This window comes from Dunckerocampus dactyliophorus, chromosome 19, assembly GCF_027744805.1.
Source record: "Dunckerocampus dactyliophorus isolate RoL2022-P2 chromosome 19, RoL_Ddac_1.1, whole genome shotgun sequence".
Taxonomy (NCBI): Eukaryota; Metazoa; Chordata; class Actinopteri; order Syngnathiformes; family Syngnathidae; genus Dunckerocampus; species Dunckerocampus dactyliophorus.
Window position 1 is genome coordinate 20,350,091 of NC_072837.1, and position 25,404 is coordinate 20,375,494.

Below are 25,404 nucleotides of genomic sequence, written 5' to 3' on the forward strand. Positions count from 1 at the left end.
CATAGTCATCTACCTACATACCATCTACCTACATAGCCATCTACCTACATAGCCATCTACCGACACAACCATCTACATACCATCTACTGACACAACCATCTACCTACATACCATCTACCTACATAGCCATCTACCGACACAACCATCTACATACCATCTACTGCCACAACCATCTACCTACATAGTCATCTACCTACATACCATCTACCTACATAGCCATTTACCGACACAACCATCTACATACCATCTACTGACACAACCATCTACCTACATAGTCATCTACCTACATACCATCTACCTACATAGCCATTTACCGACACAACCATCTACCTACATAGCCATCTACCGACACAACCATCTACATACCATCTACTGACACAACCATCTACCTACATAGTCATCTACCTACATACCCTCTACCTACATACCATCTACCTACATAGCCATCTACCGACACAACCATCTACCTACATAGCCATCTACTGACACAACCATCTACATACCATCTACTGACACAACCATCTACCTACATAGTCATCTACCTACATACCATCTACCTACATAGCCATCTACCGACACAACCATCTACCTACATAGTCATCTACCTACATACCATCTACCTACATAGCCATCTACCGACACAACCATCTACCTACATAGCCATCTACCGACACAATCATCTACATACCATCTACTGACACAACCATCTACCTACATACCATCTACCTACATAGCCATCTACCGACACAACCATCTACATACCATCTACTGCCACAACCATCTACCTACATAGTCATCTACCTACATACCATCTACCTACATAGCCATTTACCGACACAACCATCTACATACCATCTACTGACACAACCATCTACCTACATAGTCATCTACCTACATACCATCTACCTACATAGCCATTTACCGACACAACCATCTACCTACATAGCCATCTACCGACACAACCATCTACATACCATCTACTGACACAACCATCTACCTACATAGTCATCTACCTACATACCCTCTACCTACATACCATCTACCTACATAGCCATCTACCGACACAACCATCTACCTACATAGCCATCTACTGACACAACCATCTACATACCATCTACTGACACAACCATCTACCTACATAGTCATCTACCTACATACCATCTACCTACATAGCCATTTACCGACACAACCATCTACCTACATAGCCATCTACCGACACAACCATCTACATACCATCTACTGACACAACCATCTACCTACATAGTCATCTACCTACATACCCTCTACCTACATACCATCTACCTACATAGCCATCTACCGACACAACCATCTACCTACATAGCCATCTACTGACACAACCATCTACATACCATCTACTGACACAACCATCTACCTACATAGTCATGTACCTACATACCATCTACCGACACAACCATCTACCTACATAGCCATCTACCGACACAACCATCTACATACCATCTACTGCCACAACCATCTACCTACATAGTCATCTACCTACATACCATCTACCTACATAGCCATTTACCGACACAACCATCTACATACCATCTACTGACACAACCATCTACCTACATAGTCATCTACCTACATACCATCTACCTACATAGCCATTTACCGACACAACCATCTACCTACATAGCCATCTACCGACACAACCATCTACATACCATCTACTGACACAACCATCTACCTACATAGTCATCTACCTACATACCCTCTACCTACATACCATCTACCTACATAGCCATCTACCGACACAACCATCTACCTACATAGCCATCTACTGACACAACCATCTACATACCATCTACTGACACAACCATCTACCTACATAGTCATCTACCTACATACCATCTACCTACATAGCCATCTACCGACACAACCATCTACCTACATAGTCATCTACCTACATACCATCTACCTACATAGCCATCTACCGACACAACCATCTACCTACATAGCCATCTACCGACACAATCATCTACATACCATCTACTGACACAACCATCTACCTACATACCATCTACCTACATAGCCATCTACCGACACAACCATCTACATACCATCTACTGCCACAACCATCTACCTACATAGTCATCTACCTACATACCATCTACCTACATAGCCATTTACCGACACAACCATCTACATACCATCTACTGACACAACCATCTACCTACATAGTCATCTACCTACATACCATCTACCTACATAGCCATTTACCGACACAACCATCTACCTACATAGCCATCTACCGACACAACCATCTACATACCATCTACTGACACAACCATCTACCTACATAGTCATCTACCTACATACCCTCTACCTACATACCATCTACCTACATAGCCATCTACCGACACAACCATCTACCTACATAGCCATCTACTGACACAACCATCTACATACCATCTACTGACACAACCATCTACCTACATAGTCATCTACCTACATACCATCTACCTACATAGCCATTTACCGACACAACCATCTACCTACATAGCCATCTACCGACACAACCATCTACATACCATCTACTGACACAACCATCTACCTACATAGTCATCTACCTACATACCCTCTACCTACATACCATCTACCTACATAGCCATCTACCGACACAACCATCTACCTACATAGCCATCTACTGACACAACCATCTACATACCATCTACTGACACAACCATCTACCTACATAGTCATGTACCTACATACCATCTACCGACACAACCATCTACCTACATAGCCATCTACTGACACAACCATCTACATACCATCTACTGACACAACCATCTACCTACATAGTCATGTACCTACATACCATCTACCGACACAACCATCTACCTACATAGCCATCTACCGACACAACCATCTTTTTGTGTGTGTGTGTGTGTGTGTTTTATATTGTACTTCATTGTGAGTGAATTTTTGTGAGCCGTGTGGGAAAACAAATTTCTGTTCTATAGAATAGACAATAAAGTTCTATTCTATTCTATCCTATTCTATTCTACCTCCATAGCTGTCTATGAATGTAGCTAGCCATCTATCGTTTGTACCCACGTTTGCCAATACGAGTAAATGGTGTTGCAGTACATACAAATTAGTAAAGTTTATTGTGAAGGTGCACTTCCTTTAAAAAGTCCACTTGAAGTCCTTCTGGGTGTCATCCAACACACACACACACACACACACACACACACACACACACACACACATTTGTGCGTCCTTGCTGCCTATGAAGTGTGTCCTCACACACACGCACACACACACAGACACACTTGAGCGCTCTGCTGTATAAACAATCATTTTGTGCGTCACGCTGCGGCGACTTCAGCCTCCTTTTGCTTTAACGGCTAATAAGCAAACACGAGGGGAGTCGCTTGGTATTTTCATTTAATTGCCCGTAATGACGTCGTTTGAGGCCTTTTGAGGCTTCGGCGGTGGCAGCGTATGCGTGCCGGCCTGCCACGAAACCTTTTTAGCTGGCGGTTGTGTTCGTCAAAATGACACATAATAGAGCATAAATGGTGCTGGGGAGGGGTGCATGCATGATGCATTACATGCCACCTGCTCACTGTGTGTGTGTGTGTGTGTGTGTGTGTGTGTGTGTGTGTGTGTGTGTGTGTGTGTGTGTGTGTGTGTGTGTGTGTGTGTGTGTGTGTGAGAGATCCTGTTTTTATAGTTTTATGTGACACCTATGGTTGTATCTGCTTTTTGTATGTGCCAACATTTTGGGTTGTCCAGTTTTTCCACAATAAATCAAGTAAATGCAATTAATCCCAAAAATATGAACAAAAATGGCATTTTATACTGAATAATTGCATTGCTCAAAACAATGCACAATTGTCCAAAGGTATGAATACGAGCGTGAATGCTTGTTGTTTATATGTGCCTGCCATTGGCTGGCCACCAGTCTGGGTGTACCCGTCTCTTGCTCAAAAAGTCAGCTGGGATAGGCTCCAGCACACCCCTCGTGAGGATTAAGCAGCATAGAAAATGGATGTTTGGGTGCCACATGGCAGGGGGTGCTATTATGTCTGCAGGATTGACTTTTTGTGCAAAAGACGGATGTGTCATTTGAGATTAAGACTGGAAGGAGAGCGCCAGGTGAAAAGTATTAGAAGGACGGCAAATGAAAGTTGTAGTCCTTCAATATATTTGTGTGTGTGTGTGTGTGTGTGTGTGTGTGTGTGTGTGTGTGTGCGTGTGTGTGTGTGCGTGTTTAAGAATTGGGCTAAGCAGATGGGGCGCCACCTGAGCTCTGTTGATAAGACTGTCAAGCGTAAAAGACAAGAGAACTGCCATCCGTGAAGCACTTCTTGCTGAGCAAAGTCAATCTGTAGACTTGTGGACGTGTGTGTGTGTGTGTGTGTGTGTGCGCGCGTGCGTGAAGTGTACACATCGTTTTTGGGGGGTTTTTCACTTTTGGATACATCTGCAGCAAATCTTGGTATAATTATGAATTGAAATTGCCTCTTTTTGTTGCCAAGTGCTTTAATTAAAATGACTTGACAATCACACATTTGAATGCATCATCCAGGCCCCAGAATACATATTGGATTTTATTTCTTGTGTTCTTTCAGACTTCCTCCAATAACTACACAAGGTTTTCTTAACTTTTTTTGCTGCAAATGGCATTTGTGGCACCCTCTATGGGTTTCAAAGTTTCAAACTCTTCAAAGTACGTAGTATCATCATTAGACAAATGCTCAACGGCTTATGTACAGTTAGGTGCTGAGGAACTAAGACGTTTGGCCTTAATGTTTTTGCTGAAGCTGAACACACACGTGCTTGTTAGTCTCTTGAAGGTGTGGACCAAATTTAGTTGTGATTCAGCTGAACACCCTAGAGTTACAGCGTGTGTTATATAGAGCGCGTATGAGAAATTTCAATACAATACAATTCCTGGGTTCAATAACAGTGCCACCATGTGGTGTTTTTGTCAGAAAACTAACAGCACAGGCAACACAGTAGGGGTGCATGTTTGGATACATGCTCACCCTTTTGTGTGCCCCGTTCAGGAGTAGAAGAGTTAAGAGTTAAGCATTGACCATGTTGCTTTTCTTGAACTAATACACTGTATATAAAATGGGAGCGTAATGTTAGCCCTTTATCATCACATAGCTATGCTAATTTCCATGTCCATGTCATCAGTTACATTGGACAAGTGCAGAGTTACAGTGTGTGCTTCTTGGAGACATGAACTCTGTGGAGACAAAGGCAGCTCATTAGCGTTAAAGCTATAGACACACGAAGTGGCTGTTCCCAGTAGGGCTTACTAAAAGCACGTTTAAGGTCACACAGCGAGCACAACATAGGGGTGGGGGAAATAATCAATTCTTAGCTGCATTGCGATGCAGACATTCATAAATGTCAATAATTAATGCTGATGGAACAAAACAAAAAGCAAAAAAAGTGCCGCCCGGACATTTTATAGTGGTGAACCTGAGATGCTACCAGAATGGCTGAGCGTAAACTCGGTCCCGCACCCGCTGGATTTAAAGCGAGCGTCTGGAAGCACTTTGGCTTTGACGTAGTTGAAGATAAAAACGAGACAATATCCTACCTTTGTCATACAACACGACAAATATGAGAAACCACATAGCACGTTTCCACCCCAACCAGAAGGAAAAACAGCCAGCTGAAGTTGCCGCCGACCAGAGAACCATCGAGCGGGTGATAACTCATTTTCCACCTGACTCGGAAAAGGCGCTGTTATGTCAACGTAACGGTGCACTTCATTATTGGTGACTGGAAGCTAGCGTCTCGTGCTACAAGCCAGAGGAATGAAGGACGGGGAGGAATATGGCTGAGCTGTTCAATAATGTTGCAGAGGCGTGCTGATCTCCCATGGCCTGTTCATTTGGATTTTTTTGTATTGTTTGTGAATAAAGCAGCCTATTTGTTTTGCTTATTCATAACATACTGACGGACGTCTGCAAGCGTTATTCTTGTATGAGAGCTGCTGGTAAAGTCATCTATAGTTAGCATGAAAGCTTTTTTTGACTTGTCCTACAAAAGGGTTAGTTTCCCTTTAACTGCAAGCCCACTATCTGGACAAGAGGCTCTTCTGCATCTATTTATCATTTGTTCAAGTGTTTGCATGCTCTGCTCATTTGCTTTATTGGATTTTAATCAAGTGGTCCAAATGTCTGTTGAGCATAGAAATGAGCTGCTGGTACAAAACAAGCCACCAAAAGGTGTTTGAATGCTGCAAGGAGGCCTGCTTGGAATCAACTGACGAGTGTCGTCACGACTCTATCCATTAGCCGCTAATTGTTTCATTAGCTGGTGGATGTGCATGTGATTAGCTGTCATTAGCGTCTGCAGGAGATCATATGGGGGGGTACAATGTAAAGATGCGTACTTTTCTTCCAAGCACTCGCTCAAAGCTCCGTTTGCCAGGCATCAGCTGATCACAGCACAAACACAGCACCTTGTAACCGCAGCATAAAGCACCCTCGCAGCCTCCCAAGGACGCCACCGGCCGCTTTTGGCCGCCACCCAATTAACACTTTTATGTTCCTCTCTTGCCAGCTGTAATTGAATGTGTTGTTCTTGTCGTATATTTAAGCCGTTGTCGGCTGGGAAAGACAAAAGCGCCGTAACGTCAGGACTTTGCTTGATTCTTGTCCAGCTCAGAGTCATTATTTAGCCCGGTTTGTCTCCGGGGGTCAATGCAGCGCTAAATGATTTGTGTGGGGATTCTTTGCCTTAGCCTTAAAGTTTGCTTCAATGCTAACTAAAACATGCCCATTAGCTTAGCTGGAGACTAAATTGTCTTTAAAGTTTGTGATTGTTTTAAACGCGCATGTTATCAGTTCACCATGTGGAAGGCTCTAAATCAGGGCGCCCATGAAAACAGTGGTTTTATTGTATGCTCGTGTCCTCAGTGCTTACAAAATGGGTGTGCTACGTTTGTACTTTGTTACGTGCGTCGTTGGTAGTGGTTGAGTATCTCTACCTGTCAATCCTGTGACAGGTCTAAACCCCGCCTCTCACCCGTAAGTCAGCTGGGATAAGCGCAGGAGAAAAAGGACAGCTCACATTCGTTGTTTCTTTTTGTCTAACAGTTGGACATTCTTAGTGTGAGTTTGTGATGTCCCCACGTCTTACCATCCAAATGTCTTGAATCACTGATGTCAAATATGAAAGTAATGAAGGAAACAGCATCATCTGCTGGATCTGATGGAGCGCTGCACCTCCCTGCCCCTCATGACTTGCTACTTACTGGAAGGGTGCAAAGATTAGCAGCTAAGTAGAAAATCAAACACGCACGCACACATTTAGACACACTTTGCAGCGCCATCATCCAACCCCCCACCTCCCTCACCCCCACCTCAACCTCGCCATAGCAAATTAGTTCCCTGGGAGACAAATGAGAGGGTTAGCGAGTGAGCAAAGCAAATGAGAGCAAATGGACTAAAAGGGACTGATAACACAAAATGGTTATGGACCATAAATGTCTCCCACAGCCATGGAGAGAGAGACAAAATGTGTCTCTGTGTGTCTCTGTGTGTCGTCTTTGCACACCATTTATTTAGTCGGGTGTCATTTTTAGCAAATAAAACAGTTTCTCTTGCTTGTTTATCAGGACACACATTTGTTTGTCATCCAGGTGCTTGTCATCACCATCATTTAAGCTAACATGGACGCTTGCTTCCTGTCAGACAACACTTTCACCCAAAGGTGTCTGTCCATTCACACACACACACGCTGTACGTGTTCATTCATATACGCACAACACATGTTCACGTAGACATACTGTAAACATCTGCAGTGGCACTCTGTTCACATACACACCACATAACAATCACTAATCGTGTCTGTCTATTCACATACACGTTTAATCTAATCACCTGTATGTCCTTTCACATAATGCATCAACACATGTTTATCCATTCACATACACGTTTCATGTTAGCATCTGTATGTCCTATCACATGAAGACATCTGTGAGTCCTTGTGGAGAAACACATCACAGCAAGGTCTGTGTGTCCATTCACGTAACAGCTACTGTAGCTAGTAGCTAAGTGAGTGTGAGTTTTACTTGTCAAACTATCAGTTGAGTTTGAGGGTTGAAAATCAGAAAGAAAAAATCAAAAGCTAAAGTCAGGACTCCCCAAAGTGTGTCCTCTTTAAACTCGTCAGGAAGAAAAACAGCAGCTTGTCAAAAATCCCCCCTCGCCTCCTCTTCCCAACTTCCATCCAACCTCTGGATGAGTGGCGGCCGCCCCCACGAGGCTTCACCCGCACCGCTCATGCACTCCCCCAAATCACCCCCCCCCCCCCCCCCAACACACCCCACCATCACTTCCCTTCCGTGTTCTGTTGTGTTCTGACAGGCCATGTTGGTTATGTTAGCCTACTAGCACGTTGGGGACTCCGGGGGGTGGGGATGAGGGGGTCAGACGGCCAGATGTGGACTCTCCCTGACATGTGCAACCAAGCGTAAAGTGTTCAAAGTGCACAAGCATGTGAGTGTGCACACAACGATAACGAAGACCAGCACATAATGTGAACACATAATGTGAACACATAATGTGAACACATAACGTGAACACATAATGTGAACACATAATGTAAACACATAATGTGAACACATAATGTGAACACATAACGTGAACACATAATGTAAACACATAATGTGAACACATAATGTGAACACATAACGTGAACACATAATGTGAACACATAATGTAAACACATAATGTAAACACATAACGTGAACACATAACGTGAACACATAATGTGAACACATAATGTGAACACATAATGTGAACGCATAAGGTGAACACATAACGTGAACACATAATGTGAACACATAACGTGAACACATAATGTGAACACATAATGTGAACACATATGTGAACACATAATGTGAACACATAACGTGAACACATAACGTGAACACATAATGTGAACACATAACGTGAACACATAATGTGAACACATAACGTAAACACATAACGTGAACACATAACGTGAACACATAATGTGAACACATAATGTAAACATGACTTAAATGTGTTTTCCTTCATTAAAAGTAGGAAAACACTTTGGTGCTTTTTTTTCTTACCAGACGCACAAACTGGAGTGTGGGCAAGGGTGGGTGGGGGGTGGGTGTTGATAAAGACACCAGTGATGCAGAACACACAAACTGGCTGGCAGGCGACCACTACGCGGCTCTCAGTCAGGCGACACCCGGCAGCCAGACACGCCTGAGTAGTGTGTTTGTCGGGGAGGGGGGCAACAACGCTTCATCTCTTTCCCCGATCAATACTCCCGACTCTCTCCCGATGTCCACGGTCAGTCAGACGTCTTTTGGTTCCAGCGTTTACAAAACAACAGCAAAAGAAACCTGTTTTTTTCTATTTTTTTTTTATCTTAAGCTTTCTTTGTCAAAGCTGCTAAAACGAGAAAGCTGAAAGATGAAAAGGCGGAAAGACAACCTTCCAAAAAAAGGCTTCCCTGAGACCGACGTGCGTAGTCGCCAGCCGCCAGCTGAGTGGACGTGTGGACGATGTGACCCCTCCCCCCAAGAAAGGAATGGCTGCGCCGTTTCCTATGTTGGAATTTTTTCTTGTTAGGAGAAGACTGAGGGACAAGCGCTTGAACGTCCGGCACATTACGTACGCTGAAATCAGTCAAAGATGCTTGACCGCCATCTTTGTCCCCCAGGTGTGGCAGAGGTCATCGTCCTGGTGGGGGGGCGCCAGGCCATTGGCATGAGCCAGCGTTCCCTGACGGCGGTCACCTGCTTCAACCCGCAGAACGGCAAGTGGTACCCGCTGGCCAGCTTGCCCTTCTACGACCGCGAGTTCTTCAGCGTCATCTCGGCCGGCGACAACATCTACCTGTCAGGTGAGCCTTGTGATGGCGTCACATGACCGTGACCTCTAGCTCGCAGGCTTTCTTGTCTCGGGTGAGTGAAACTACTAGCTACATGCTAACAAGGTTAGCGTTGACAGTAAAAAAAAAATAAAGCCATGAAGACAATGAAGAACTTGTTTTGCTACAAAATGGGCAGGCAGCTTTATCAGAATAATGTTTGGTCTTCCTTGAGCTATGCCCCACCCCTAAAAACATGTAAATGTTGATGAAGTGGAGGCAGGTGACAAAGACCATCCATTTTCCTGACATTACGGTCATAAAAAGCAAGTTGGTTTATTGATGATGGAAGGAATGTCTGGCAGCGGAGCACAGACCTCCTCCAAAAACTCCCCAAGGGAGGTCAAAATGAGCATCCGTTTTGCAGGATTTGTATATTAGTGACATTACGGTAATCAAAAGCAAGTTGTTTGTGAAGTATTGAGCACTGATTATAGAAGGGGATCTTAAAATGCCCGGCACTAGAGCCCAGACCTCCTCCAAGGCTGCATTCATGTGTTATTTGCTTGAGAAATGGTGAGGACAGAATCAGCCGTGTAGTATTTTCATAATTCTGCTAACTAAAAAAAACAGCAACCTGACGCACAAGCAAAAACTGCCTGAGGGAGGTAATAATGAGCATTTTTACTGACACACGGTAGCAAGGAGCAGCTCGGTGCTAATCAGTGATTGATGTTAGCTCACCTTGAAGCAGAATGTCTGGCACGAGAGCACAGACCTCCTCCAAGGCCGCATGAGGGAAAAGAAGCTTGAGGATGTACAATTTTATCCAGATCTGCACTCAAATCTACAGGTCTTTTGTTAGGCCACGCCCTTTCCCTTACAAAGCCTGAGTAGTTTTTGCATAATCCTGCTAACTCAAACCCACATTGGCTGTAGAAAATACGCTAGTAATTTGCAGGGTGCTTCTGTTATGGGCATTATGGTAGAAGGAAGCTACTTCCTATCTTAATGCTAGCTTGATGCTAGATTGAACGCAGCGATGCAAGAAAGTCCAACTAAGCGTCTTTGTTGACCTTTTTTCAAATACTTGAAGAGCTTGAAAAGGACGAGCGTCCTCGCTCGCTTTGAAGCTCTTTTCCCTCCCCAGTCTCTTATACGACCACGGGATTTTCACCCTCCACGGTCCATTTGTGCCCACTTTGTTTGGCGCCACGCTCTCACCTTCACGCCGCTCGCTGGAAACGCGACAGGATTCGTCGGTGTGCGGCCTTTCCTTCCTCCGGCTCTCTTTCCATATAAATGTAAATGCGTGTTCGGCCACGGGAACGTGCGCGCCCGTGTCCGCCGGGATTCGGGCCAAGCCGGCTGGGGAAATCAGAGGTGTTCCTAGTAGCCAATCAGGGAGCTCCCGCTGCTAACCTCGCTCGCCCTCACAGCGGCGTGTCCTGGAAACTCTTGTTTTGAAACGTTTTGCAGCATTCAGATGATTTATCTTTGGGCCACTTCCATGCCTTCCAGGTGGCACAGAGTCTGGTGTGATGCTAGCTGACGTGTGGTGCTACATGTCCCTGCTGGACAACTGGAACCTGGTGTCCCGCATGACGGTCCCTCGCTGCAGACACAACAGTCTGGTCTACGACGGAAAGCTCTACACCATCGGAGGCCTGGGCGTTTCAGGGAATCTGGACCACGTGGAGAGGTAAGCTGGTCCTTGACCACCTCCACTAGCCACCTGACATCTTCATTGATACATCAGCATGTCATGCACTGTCGTGACTATCCCAGCGTCCTCTGTTTACCCTGTCCTGGACCCTGGCATAGCAGCATGCCATGCACTACGGTGATACTGTACATCTCATGTGTAGATGCAAGTGTCTCTCGTCATTTGTTTCACGTGGAGACAGAAGCTCGGAGAAACAAAGGCCGTCATTTGTTTTGTTTTAGAAGCGTAGCAGCATGCCATGCACTACCATGACAAATCTTCTGTAGATGCCAACATTGGCTGTCTTCTGTTTCTTATCTCCTGAGCTCAAACAAAAAAGGTCAACACTTGTTTTTGTTTTGGAGGCATTGCAGCATATCATGTACTGTCATGATAAATGTCACGTGTAGGTGCTGGTGTCGCTCGTCTCCCGTTTCCTTTCTCCTGAGCTCAGCTAAATCAGTTTTGTTTTGGCGGCATGGCAGCGTATGATGCACTTTGAATGTTTCTTGTCTCCTGAGCTCAGATAAATCGTGTCTTTTCTTTTCATCCTAAATACAATAATAATAAGCATAAATCATGCCCGTGTCCAAATATTATGATAAATACGATGATGAGTATTGTCTGTTCACAAACCAAGAAAGGGCAATAAAAAGGTACCCAGATATCAACCACCGATCAATATTCAGACTGAGGTTCCTGGTGTACAAGTGATAAATATTCTGCAGGAAGCCACTTCTTCCATGTTTACATTTCTGTCTCGTCAAATCCATGTGAAATATGGAGTCCATTCCCTGCGACTACATTTCCTGTGTGGTGCCGCGCTGCAGGTCCTAACCGGTCTCCCTTCCTGGTTGGCAAGCGGCATCAGTCGTTAAGCCCTGACGCGGATCTTAATCACCTCGGACTATCTCAGCGCTGCCGAGCAGCGCTCGTGTTTGCAGGGAGGAGCTGCAGGAAAGGCAGAGAAGGGAAGAAAGATTTGCAAGCCGCGAGCAGCTGGTTGGCGACGTGGGCTCAGTGGAACAGGTGTCGTAAATTACAGGTGGCCCCGGCCGCTTGGCAGCGTTCCTGACAGATTATCAGCGGTTATTTATTTCATAGAGCTCATGAACACCAGTCACATCCTCTACGACGTCCTGCTGCTGGCCAGGAGATGCAGAGTGGAACCTTGGCGAGGTTCTACGCTGGACGGAAGCAAAGCTTTAAACCCGTCTACAAATTCATTTGAACAACCCCCCCATTCATCAAACGTGCTTCTCATTCTGTGTGCCAGCAAGGCACCTGCAGTACATATTTATTCTTTCCATGGTTATAATAAGAAGAACATGAAATGAAAAGAGTCTTTATTCATCCTGCTGTCATCGGCTGCCGTGAGTGGAAAGAGGAAGCAGCCCAGCAGGATAACTTTTGCAGAAGTTTTTTGTTGACGAATGGGCTCGTTAGCGTCTTGCTTCTTCTTCTGCTCGCTAAACGCCACATTTGGCGGGCGAGGCGCCGCTCCTTGACCCTCGCCTGCCGTGCTTCCAAGCGATAGAAAGAGAAAAGAAGTGCTGGCGTAGCGTCCTTTGTGACTGGAAAGCTAACGACAGTCCACAGTCATTAGTCAGCGTTTGTGAGTGGCTGCCATGTTTGATATGCAGATGGCAGCAGGGGGACGCCACCGCCATCATTGATTGGCTGCGCTCATCGCCTGATTGATGCACACAAGGTGTACGCACACACAGCCCACCTCTTTCTTCCTCGAGTAGATCCGTGTGTTTGTGTGTGTGTGTGTGTGTGTGTGTGTGTGTGTGTACACAAGGCGTCTTATTTGCAGCAAGGCCTTCATGGCGGCCGCCTCATTTGCAGTCCTTTGCCGCCTCCGTGGCGTTGCACCTCTCCATCCATCTCACCGAGGGTTTCACGCTCCTCACCGTGAAATGTGAGCCCACAGTCGCGATGATGTCTTCAATCACAGGCGTCTCAAAGCTACCAAGGATGCTGCCTTTTCTTTCAGGAAGCACAAATCAACACTCCGGAGGACCCGACCCGACTGTTCCCGTACGTGCTAATGACTTGACACAGGTTTGTTATGGGGGGGTGGTCGGGAGCAGTGGAGCTGGGGAGGCTCCGAGCCAGTGCCTCCTGCGAGCATGTCGATCCTTTTTGCCGAGCAATATGATTGCACATTTTGAATAATTCATGGCTGTCTAATGATGTGTCAATCACCACCTGCTTTTCTTTTATTTATCGTGCGCACGCTGACGTTTGGGCGTCCTTCAAGCTCCGTTGCAGGTTAATATTTTATGAAGACTGTTAGCAACACGACACCCTGTAGAGCAGCCGCCATCACTCACTGGGGATGTTCTGCTAAGGAATCAGCAACAAATATGCTTATTTGCACTTTTAATGCTAAGGGGTCTCGCATGGTAAGCTACATTTCCACCGAGCCATCAGGTGCTGTATGGAAGAGTGTATCTTCATGCAGGTTCTGTTTTCACTCTAGCTTTTTTTGCAGTTATCTGCTCTGGCTAAAAAGCTAGTTTAGAATTACACAGAATTTTTACCAATCAGCAGTGTAGCTCCACCCTTTAAGGTAGCAACAAGTAACATTACCAAGGAGCAGTACATTGTTGGTACAGTATTGGTACAGTGTTGGTACAGTACTGGTACATTGTTGGTACATTGTTGGTACAGTGTTGGTACAGTATTGGTACATTGTTGGTACAGTGTTGGTACATTGTTGGTACAGTGTTGGCACAGTATTGGTACATTGTTGGTACATTGTTGGTACAGTGTTGGTACAGTATTGGTACATTGTTGGTACAGTGTTGGTACAGTATTGGTACAGTGTTGGTACAGTATTGGTACATTGTTGGTACAGTATTGGTACATTGTTGGTACATTGTTGGTACAGTGTTGGTACAGTATTGGTACATTGTTGGCACAGTGTTGGTACAGTGTTGGTACAGTATTGGTACATTGTTGGTACAGTGTTGGTACATTGTTGGTACAGTGTTGGTACAGTGTTGGTACAGTGTTGATACAGTATTGGTACAGTATTGGTGCAGTGTTGGTACAGTATTGGTACAGTGTTGGTACAGTGTGGGTACAGTGTTGTTACAGTATTGGTACAGTGTTGGTACAGTGTTGATACAGTATTGGTACAGTATTGGTGCAGTGTTGGTACAGTATTGGTACAGTGTTGGTACAGTGTGGGTAAAGTGTTGTTACAGTATTGGTACAGTGTTGGTACAATGTTGGTACAGTATTGGTACATTGTTGGTACAGTGTTGGTACATTGTTGGCACAGTGCTGGTACAGTATTGGTACAGTGTTGGTACAATGTTGGTACAGTATTGGTACAGTGTTGGTACAGTGTTGGTACATTGTTGGTACAGTATTGGTACAGTGTTGGTACATTGTTGGTACAGTGTTGGTACAGTACTGGTACAGTGTTGGTACAGTGTTGGTACAGTATTGGTACATTGTTGGTACATTGTTGGTACAGTGTTGGTACAGTACTGGTACAGTGTTGGTACAGTGTTGGTACAGTATTGGTACAGTGTTGGTACAGTGTGGGTACAGTGTTGTTACAGTATTGGTACAGTGTTGGTACAGTGTTGATACAGTATTGGTACAGTATTGGTGCAGTGTTGGTACAGTATTGGTACAGTGTTGGTACAGTGTGGGTAAAGTGTTGTTACAGTATTGGTACAGTGTTGGTACAATGTTGGTACAGTATTGGTACATTGTTGGTACAGTGTTGGTACATTGTTGGCACAGTGTTGGTACAGTATTGGTACAGTGTTGGTACAATGTTGGTACAGTATTGGTACAGTGTTGGTACAGTGTTGGTACATTGTTGGTACAGTATTGGTACAGTGTTGGTACATTGTTGGTACAGTGTTGGTACAGTACTGGTACAGTGTTGGTACAGTATTGGTACATTGTTGGTACATTGTTGGTACAGTGTTGGTACAGTATTGGTACATTGTTGGTACAGTGTTGGTACAGTATTGGTACAGTGTTGGTACAGTGTTGGTACATTGTTGGTACAGTATTGGTACATTGTTGGTACAGTGTTGGTACAGTATTGGTACAGTGTTGGTACATTGTTGGTACAGTATTGGTACATTGTTGGTACAGTGTTGGTACAGTATTGGTACAGTGTTGGTACAGTGTTGGTACATTGTTGGTACATTGTTGGTACAGTGTTGGTACAGTATTGGTACATTGTTGGTACAGTGTTGGTACATTGTTGGTACAGTGTTGGTACATTGTTGGTACAGTGTTGGTACAGTATTGGTACATTGTTGGCACAGTGTTGGTACAGTGTTGGTACAGTATTGGTACATTGTTGGTACAGTGTTGGTACATTGTTGGTACAGTGTTGGTACAGTGTTGGTACAGTGTTGATACAGTATTGGTACAGTATTGGTGCAGTGTTGGTACAGTATTGGTACAGTGTTGGTACAGTGTGGGTACAGTGTTGTTACAGTATTGGTACAGTGTTGGTACAGTGTTGATACAGTATTGGTACAGTATTGGTGCAGTGTTGGTACAGTATTGGTACAGTGTTGGTACAGTGTGGGTAAAGTGTTGTTACAGTATTGGTACAGTGTTGGTACAATGTTGGTACAGTATTGGTACATTGTTGGTACAGTGTTGGTACATTGTTGGCACAGTGCTGGTACAGTATTGGTACAGTGTTGGTACAATGTTGGTACAGTATTGGTACAGTGTTGGTACAGTGTTGGTACATTGTTGGTACAGTATTGGTACAGTGTTGGTACATTGTTGGTACAGTGTTGGTACAGTACTGGTACAGTGTTGGTACAGTGTTGGTACAGTATTGGTACATTGTTGGTACATTGTTGGTACAGTGTTGGTACAGTACTGGTACAGTGTTGGTACAGTGTTGGTACAGTATTGGTACAGTGTTGGTACAGTGTGGGTACAGTGTTGTTACAGTATTGGTACAGTGTTGGTACAGTGTTGATACAGTATTGGTACAGTATTGGTGCAGTGTTGGTACAGTATTGGTACAGTGTTGGTACAGTGTGGGTAAAGTGTTGTTACAGTATTGGTACAGTGTTGGTACAATGTTGGTACAGTATTGGTACATTGTTGGTACAGTGTTGGTACATTGTTGGCACAGTGTTGGTACAGTATTGGTACAGTGTTGGTACAATGTTGGTACAGTATTGGTACAGTGTTGGTACAGTGTTGGTACATTGTTGGTACAGTATTGGTACAGTGTTGGTACATTGTTGGTACAGTGTTGGTACAGTACTGGTACAGTGTTGGTACAGTATTGGTACATTGTTGGTACATTGTTGGTACAGTGTTGGTACAGTATTGGTACATTGTTGGTACAGTGTTGGTACAGTATTGGTACAGTGTTGGTACAGTGTTGGTACATTGTTGGTACAGTATTGGTACATTGTTGGTACAGTGTTGGTACAGTATTGGTACAGTGTTGGTACATTGTTGGTACAGTGTTGGTACATTGTTGGTACAGTGTTGGTACAGTATTGGTACAGTGTTGGTACAGTGTTGGTACATTGTTGGTACATTGTTGGTACAGTGTTGGTACAGTATTGGTACATTGTTGGTACAGTGTTGGTACATTGTTGGTACAGTGTTGGTACAGTGTTGGTACAGTATTGGTACAGTGTTGGTACATTGTTGGTACAGTGTTGGTACATTGTTGGTACAGTATTGGTACAGTGTTGGTACATTGTTGGTACAGTGTTGGTACAGTACTGGTACAGTGTTGGTACATTGTTGGTACATTGTTGGTACAGTGTTGGTACAGTATTGGTACATTGTTGGTACAGTGTTGGTACAGTATTGGTACAGTGTTGGTACAGTGTTGGTACAGTGTTGGTACAGTATTGGTACATTGTTGGTACAGTGTTGGTACAGTATTGGTACAGTGTTGGTACAGTATTGGTACATTGTTGGTACATTGTTGGTACAGTGTTGGTACAGTATTGGTACATTGTTGGTACAGTGTTGGTACATTGTTGGTACAGTATTGATACAGTGTTGGTACATTGTTGGTACAGTGTTGGTACAGTGTTGGTACAGCATTGGTACAGTGTTGGTACATTGTTGGTACAGTATTGGTGCAGTGTTGGTACAGTATTGGTACAGTGTTGGTACAGTGTGGGTACAGTGTTGTTACAGTATTGGTACAGTGTTGGTACAGTGTTGGTACAGTGATGTTACAGTATTGGTACAGTGTTGGTACAGTGTTGGTGCAGTATTGGTACATTGTTGGTACAGTATTGGTACAGTATTGGTACAGTGTTGGTACAGTACTGGTACAGTGTTGGTTCAGTGTTGGTACATTGTTGGTACAGTGTTGGTACAATACTGGTACAGTGTTGGTACAGTGTTGGTACATTGTTGGTACAGTGTTGGTACAGTACTGGTACATTGTTGGTACATTGTTGGTACAGTATTGGTACAGTGTCGGTACATTGTTGGTACAGTGTTGGTACAGTGTTGGTACATTGTTGGTACAGTGTTGATACAGTATTGGTACAGTATTGGTGCAGTGTTGGTACAGTATTGGTACATTGTTGGTACAGTGCAACGTACAGTGTGGGTACATTGTTGTTACAGTATTGGTACAGTGTTGGTGCAGTATTGGTACATTGTTGGTACAGTGTTGGTACAGTGTTGGTACAGTGTTGGTACATTGTTGGTACAATGTTGGTACAGTATTGGTACATTGTTGGTACAGTGTTGGTACAGTTTTGGTACATTGTTGGTACAGTGTTGATACAGTATTGGTACAGTATTGGTGCAGTGTTGGTACAGTGTGGGTACATTGTTGTTACAGTATTGGTACAGTGTTGGTACAGTGTTGGTGCAGTATTGGTACATTGTTGGTACAGTGCAACGTACAGTGTGGGTACATTGTTGTTACAGTATTGGTACAGTGTTGGTACAGTGTTGGTGCAGTATTGGTACATTGTTGGTACAGTATTGGTACAGTGTTGGTACAATGTTGGTACAGTATTGGTACATTGTTGGTACAGTGTTGGTACATTGTTGGTACAGTGTTGGTATAGTGTTGGTACAGTACTGGTACAGTGTTGGTACATTGTTGGTACAGTGTTGGTACAGTACTGGTACATTGTTGGTACAGTGTTGGTACAGTATTGGTACAGTGTTGGTACATTGTTGGTACAGTGTTGGTACAGTGTTGGTACAGTATTGGTACAGTGTCGGTACATTGTTGGTACAGTGTTGGTACAGTGTTGGTACAGTGTTGGTACATTGTTGGTACAGTGTTGATACAGTATTGGTACAGTATTGGTGCAGTGTTGGTGCAGTATTGGTACATTGTTGGTACAGTATTGGTACAGTATTGGTACAGTGTTGGTACAGTACTGGTACAGTGTTGGTTCAGTGTTGGTACATTGTTGGTACAGTGTTGGTACAATACTGGTACAGTGTTGGTACAGTGTTGGTACATTGTTGGTACAGTGTTGGTACAGTACTGGTACATTGTTGGTACATTGTTGGTACAGTATTGGTACAGTGTCGGTACATTGTTGGTACAGTGTTGGTACAGTGTTGGTACATTGTTGGTACAGTGTTGATACAGTATTGGTACAGTATTGGTGCAGTGTTGGTACAGTATTGGTACATTGTTGGTACAGTGCAACGTACAGTGTGGGTACATTGTTGTTACAGTATTGGTACAGTGTTGGTGCAGTATTGGTACATTGTTGGTACAGTGTTGGTACAGTGTTGGTACAGTATTGGTACAATGTTGGTACAATGTTGGTACAGTATTGGTACATTGTTGGTACAGTGTTGGTACAGTTTTGGTACATTGTTGGTACAGTGTTGATACAGTATTGGTACAGTATTGGTGCAGTGTTGGTACAGTATTGGTACAGTGTTGGTACAGTGTGGGTACATTGTTGTTACAGTATTGGTACAGTGTTGGTACAGTGTTGGTGCAGTATTGGTACATTGTTGGTACAGTGCAACGTACAGTGTGGGTACATTGTTGTTACAGTATTGGTACAGTGTTGGTACAGTGTTGGTGCAGTATTGGTACATTGTTGGTACAGTATTGGTACAGTGTTGGTACAATGTTGGTACAGTATTGGTACATTGTTGGTACAGTGTTGGTACATTGTTGGTACAGTGTTGGTATAGTGTTGGTACAGTACTGGTACAGTGTTGGTACATTGTTGGTACAGTGTTGGTACAGTACTGGTACATTGTTGGTACAGTGTTGGTACAGTATTGGTACAGTGTTGGTACATTGTTGGTACAGTGTTGGTACAGTGTTGGTACAGTATTGGTACAGTGTCGGTACATTGTTGGTACAGTGTTGGTACAGTGTTGGTACAGTGTTGGTACATTGTTGGTACAGTGTTGATACAGTATTGGTACAGTATTGGTGCAGTGTTGGTACAGTATTGGTACATTGTTGGTACAGTGCAACGTACAGTGTGGGTACATTGTTGTTACAGTATTGGTACAGTGTTGGTGCAGTGTTGGTGCAGTATTGGTACATTGTTGGTACAGTGTTGGTACAGTGTTGGTACAGTATTGGTACAATGTTGGTACAATGTTGGTACAGTATTGGTACATTGTTGGTACAGTGTTGGTACATTGTTGGTACAGTGTTGGTATAGTGTTGGTACAGTACTGGTACAGTGTTGGTACAGTGTTGGTACAGTACTGGTACATTGTTGGTACAGTGTTGGTACAGTATTGGTACAGTGTTGGTACAGTTTTGGTACATTGTTGGTACAGTGTTGATACAGTATTGGTACAGTATTGGTGCAGTGTTGGTACAGTATTGGTACAGTGTTGGTACAGTGTGGGTACATTGTTGTTACAGTATTGGTACAGTGTTGGTACAGTGTTGGTGCAGTATTGGTACATTGTTGGTACAGTGCAACGTACAGTGTGGGTACATTGTTGTTACAGTATTGGTACAGTGTTGGTACAGTGTTGGTGCAGTATTGGTACATTGTTGGTACAGTATTGGTACAGTGTTGGTACAGTATTGGTACAGTGTTGGTACAATGTTGGTACAGTATTGGTACATTGTTGGTACAGTGTTGGTACATTGTTGGTACAGTGTTGGTATAGTGTTGGTACAGTACTGGTACAGTGTTGGTACATTGTTGGTACAGTGTTGGTACAGTACTGGTACATTGTTGGTACAGTGTTGGTACAGTATTGGTACAGTGTTGGTACATTGTTGGTACAGTGTTGGTACAGTGTTGGTACAGTATTGGTACAGTGTTGGTACAGTGTTGGTACATTTTTGGTACAGTATTTGTACATTGTTGGTACAGTGTTGGTACAGTATTGGTACATTGTTGGTACATTGTTGGTACAGTGTTGGTACAGTATTGGTACAGTGTTGGTACAGTGTTGGTACATTGTTGGTACAGTGTTGGTACAGTATTGGTACAGTGTTGGTACAGTATTGGTACATTGTTGGTACATTGTTGGTACAGTGTTGGTACAGTATTGGTACATTGTTGGTACAGTGTTGGTACATTGTTGGTACAGTATTGATACAGTGTTGGTACATTGTTGGTACAGTGTTGGTACAGTGTTGGTACAGCATTGGTACAGTGTTGGTACATTGTTGGTACAGTATTGGTGCAGTGTTGGTACAGTATTGGTACAGTGTTGGTACAGTGTTGGTACAGTGTTGATACAGTATTGGTACAGTATTGGTGCAGTGTTGGTACAGTGTTGGTACAGTGTGGGTACATTGTTGTTACAGTATTGGTACAGTGTTGGTACAGTGTTGGTGCAGTATTGGTACATTGTTGGTACAGTATTGGTACAGTGTTGGTACAGTATTGGTACAGTGTTGGTACAATGTTGGTACAGTATTGGTACATTGTTGGTACAGTGTTGGTACATTGTTGGTACAGTGTTGGTACATTGTTGGTACAGTGTTGGTACAGTGTTGGTACAGTACTGGTACAGTGTTGGTACATTGTTGGTACATTGTTGGTATATTATTGGTACAGTGTTGGTACAGTGTTGGTACATTGTTGGTACAGTGTTGGTACAGTGTTGGTACAGTATGTGAGTACTGGGACCCCACAGGGGTGTGTGCTGAGTCCGCTCCTCTACACGCTCTTCACCTACGATTGCGTGGCCTCCCAGAACAACACCAGCATCATTAAATTTGCGGATGACACTACAGTCATCGGACTGATCACTGGTGGGGTTGAAACATCATACAGAAGAGAGGTGGCGGACCTCATAGCTTGGTGTCGTGATAACAATCTCCTTCTCAATACAGATAAGACTAAAGAGATGATCATTGACCCAAGAACAAGGGAAAAGGAGCCACATAGACCCCTGTTTATTGATGAGACTGAGGTGGAGAGGGTGAAAACCTTCAAGTTCCTTGGCACACACATCAGCGAGGACCTCACCTGGTCTCACAACACCCAACAAATTCTGAAGAAGTCCCAAAGGAGACTGTACTTCCTGAGAAGACTGAGGAAATTTGGCATGTCCACCACAATCCTGAGTTGCTTCTACAGATGCACTATGGAAAGTGTCCTTACCGCCTCCATCACTGTTTGGTACGGTAACTGTACAACACGTGATAGGAAGGCACTCCAGCGGGTGATCAAGACCTCACAGAACATTATTGGGGCAGCCCTCCCCTCACTGCAAGACATTTATAAAACTAGAGTCCTACGAAGAACACACAACCTCATCAAGGACAGCACACATCCACAACACTCATTATTCACACTCCTACCGTCAGGCAGACGCTACAGGAGTTTGAAGTCCAGGACCACAAGGCTGGCAAACAGCTTTTACCCACAGGCCATCAGGCTTCTCAACGAAGCACTCACACACGCCGCACGCAACACACGCACACACTCATAGCACTTTATTTATTTATTTATCTATTTATTTATTTATTTGTATTATTTATCTGTATTAATGTCTCTTCTGTTGTTGTTGCTTAATTTATTGGTATTTATGTTTCTTATGTTCTTATTCTTTTTCTTGTGCTTTCTTTCTTTTCTTGGGAGAATGAACAGAATAAGAATTTCATTGCATAGTAGAACTGCTGTTTTACTATGCATATGACAATAAAACTCTTGAATCTTGAATTGAATCTTAGCTTCAATCCTATTGGGTGGAACCCCAAGGGAAACTATTGCGTCCGCCACCCCGTCCGCATCCATTTAACTGGGGTAAGACTGTGGATTTCTAATCGTCCCGATGCTGCATCCGCAACTGCCGCCGTGTTTGTTGCCACATCCGCGACCATGGCATCTGTGATCATCGCATCTGCAGCCGTTGCATCCATGACTGCTGCTGCGTGCACCGCCGCGCAGCGTCCGTGAAAGAGAGATTATGGATTTATAATCAGCTTCTGCTGCATCCACCACCGCTGCCGTACATAAAATCCCAACACAGACCACCTGAAGTCCAAAAAGAATGCGATGACTTGATGGCTGACGTCTTCTTAAGGCCAGAACCAGTTGGTCGGGTGGTGACGTAGATAACAGAAGAAGATATTCTCGAGTTGGGACCTCGCGAGAGCCAATCAGCCAAGAAGTGAGTTGATGATGAGAGAGAGGAGATACAGCCCCTTCCAGGAAGCAAAGATGACCAAGAGGATCTTGTTCTCTTGATCTTCATGGCTTATTATTTTTCTACATAGAGGTAGAGGTTTCTTACTGTATTTAAGGCCTAGGCTACCAGCACTTGTTAGTTCGCTGACGAAGCTCTTCGGATGAGGAGCGAAACGTTTGACACCTTCTTCACAGAAGTACAGATGACGTCTCAAGAAGCCTTTCCCTAGAGGTAGAGCTGTTTTTCATGCAAGGGTAGTTGGGTGGGTGGCGCTGTGTGGAGCGGGACCCCACCTCGGGGGTCCTATGGCATGACACCAGCAGTCAGCAACAAGACACTCCCAAAGCCCCCCTGCAGAGATGGGTACCCCCCGCCGAGCTAATCCTTTGCTCCTTGGGATTAAGCAAGCTAGCTGGCCCCCACCGTACACTGTCAAGGTTGATGCCCCCCCTTTACAGCCTCACTAACCCGGCAACCGCCCCCTACCCTCTGTGACTCCCTTGGCCCACGCCGCCACGTGGGGTCTCTCACTCGGGCTGATTTTATTGCACTTTCTTTTCTAATGACGTTTATTTGCTGCTGCGCAAGAGACTCCATGAAAAGAAGGAACTTGGGGTGGGGGTGTTGGTACATTGTAGCCATCTAATGGACTGTATGTTATTTAGGATGTATTGTGTGAAACTAAGACAGGAACAACATCAAATGAAAAGCACTAAATGAATACACAGCCACCATCCACCAGTACCAGCCTGGACTTTGTTTTTTAGAGAGAAGATGATTACGTTGCTGTTTGATGTGTGTGCTAGCATGAATGAACTTGAAGCGCACATTAGCACTCAGTAAGGTGTTCAAATCTTAGCTTTATGCTTCCCATATAGCATCAGCGTTTGGGAGCAAATTTGAGGTGAAAAAAAGGCTAAAAATCCCGCATGGTAGCGTATAGTAGCATGGTAGTCTGCCTGTGCAGCGTGCACGCTCGCATGCATTTTGTGCAGCAGATGCGGATGATCTTTGATGATGAGTAGAGTGTTGGTTATTATATCAGTGACGTCGTCATCAAGTTATTAAAGAAGCATCGGGATGATTGATACACGGGACGATGATTGACAGGTCATTTTTTCCACCTTTTTCTGTCGTCGTCCTTCCATCTTTCCTCCTGCTGCGTGCCTGCGTGCTAATTAGCGGCTGTGAGGACAGGACGAGTCCAGCAGTGACCTTTGAGAAGGTAAAAGTGTTTCTTTGTAGAATCAATGAAAGACAGGAAGACATGCTGGATGCGTGTATGTACAACACAGAAGGGAGGGATGATGGCCTGTCAATCATGCATGAGCCATGTTGGCTCCCAACAGCAGTATGTCAAGGTGACACCTGGGGGGGGGGGGCATCTTTGTTGTGCATGCATGTGGTCTGAAAAGTACTTTAATCCATCTGTTAATGAGCTGTGTGTGTGCACATGCGTGTGCACGTGCGTGTGTATGTCTTGGCTGACCTTGACTCCAGGCTGTCATGTGTCTCCATCAGATGACCCTCTGATGCGTGATGGCCAAGTGGTTGGCACGTTGGCCACACAGTCAGGAGATGAGTTAAGTGAAGTTCTGGGTTAGCATTTCTGTGTGGAGTTTGCATGTTCCCCCCGTGTGTGTGTGTGGGGGTTTTCTGGGTACTCCGGTTTCCTCCCACATTCCAAAAACATGCATGTTAGCTTCATTGGAGACTCTAAATGGTCCATAGGTATGAATGTGAGTGTTTGTCTATATGTGCCCTGCCATTGGCTGGACACCAGTCCAGGGTGTACCCCGCCTCTCAACCAACATCAGCTGGGATAGGCTCCAGCACGCCCCCTTGACCCTAGTGAGGACAAGCGGCATAGAAGATGGATGGATGTACCTTTGTAGAAAAAAAGGGTGTTTGTACAGAGCTGGCATTTTAGCAAAAGATGTGTGGCAGCTGTTTGCTGCCCCGCCCCTCCAGCAGCATTTGACCCCCAACATGTAGCAACGTCCATCAGGCGGGTAATTCGGTCTGAATGAGACACGTTCATCCTTCTCTCTCAGCAGGACTCAGCCAGATGGTGGCGCCAGCGCGTCTGCCTTTAATCAGCGGAAGTAACGTTGTTGCGTTCTGGACTCGTGTAAAAACACAAACCTTTTCCAGCAAACGCTCAGCCTTGCTGAACAACCACATCTTCAGTCTGAATACGTTTAAGGCAGATTTTTGATCTCATCAGCCAGTTTCTGCCAAAA

General features: G+C 44.5%; 1 protein-coding gene across 3 annotated transcripts in view; it reads left to right on the forward strand.

The window, feature by feature from the left end:
• Positions 1-25,404, forward strand: part of LOC129172436 (kelch-like protein 29) — a 241,953-nt gene that overhangs the window by 196,574 nt on the left and 19,975 nt on the right. For 2 of the 3 annotated variants that reach the window (XM_054762143.1, XM_054762142.1), the window contains exons 10-11: positions 9,706-9,888; positions 11,377-11,557. In XM_054762143.1, the coding sequence (XP_054618118.1) occupies positions 9,706-9,888; positions 11,377-11,557 (364 nt within the window). The remainder of the gene's footprint in view (positions 1-9,705; positions 9,889-11,376; positions 11,558-25,404) is intronic. The other variant, XM_054762144.1, reaches the window with a different exon arrangement.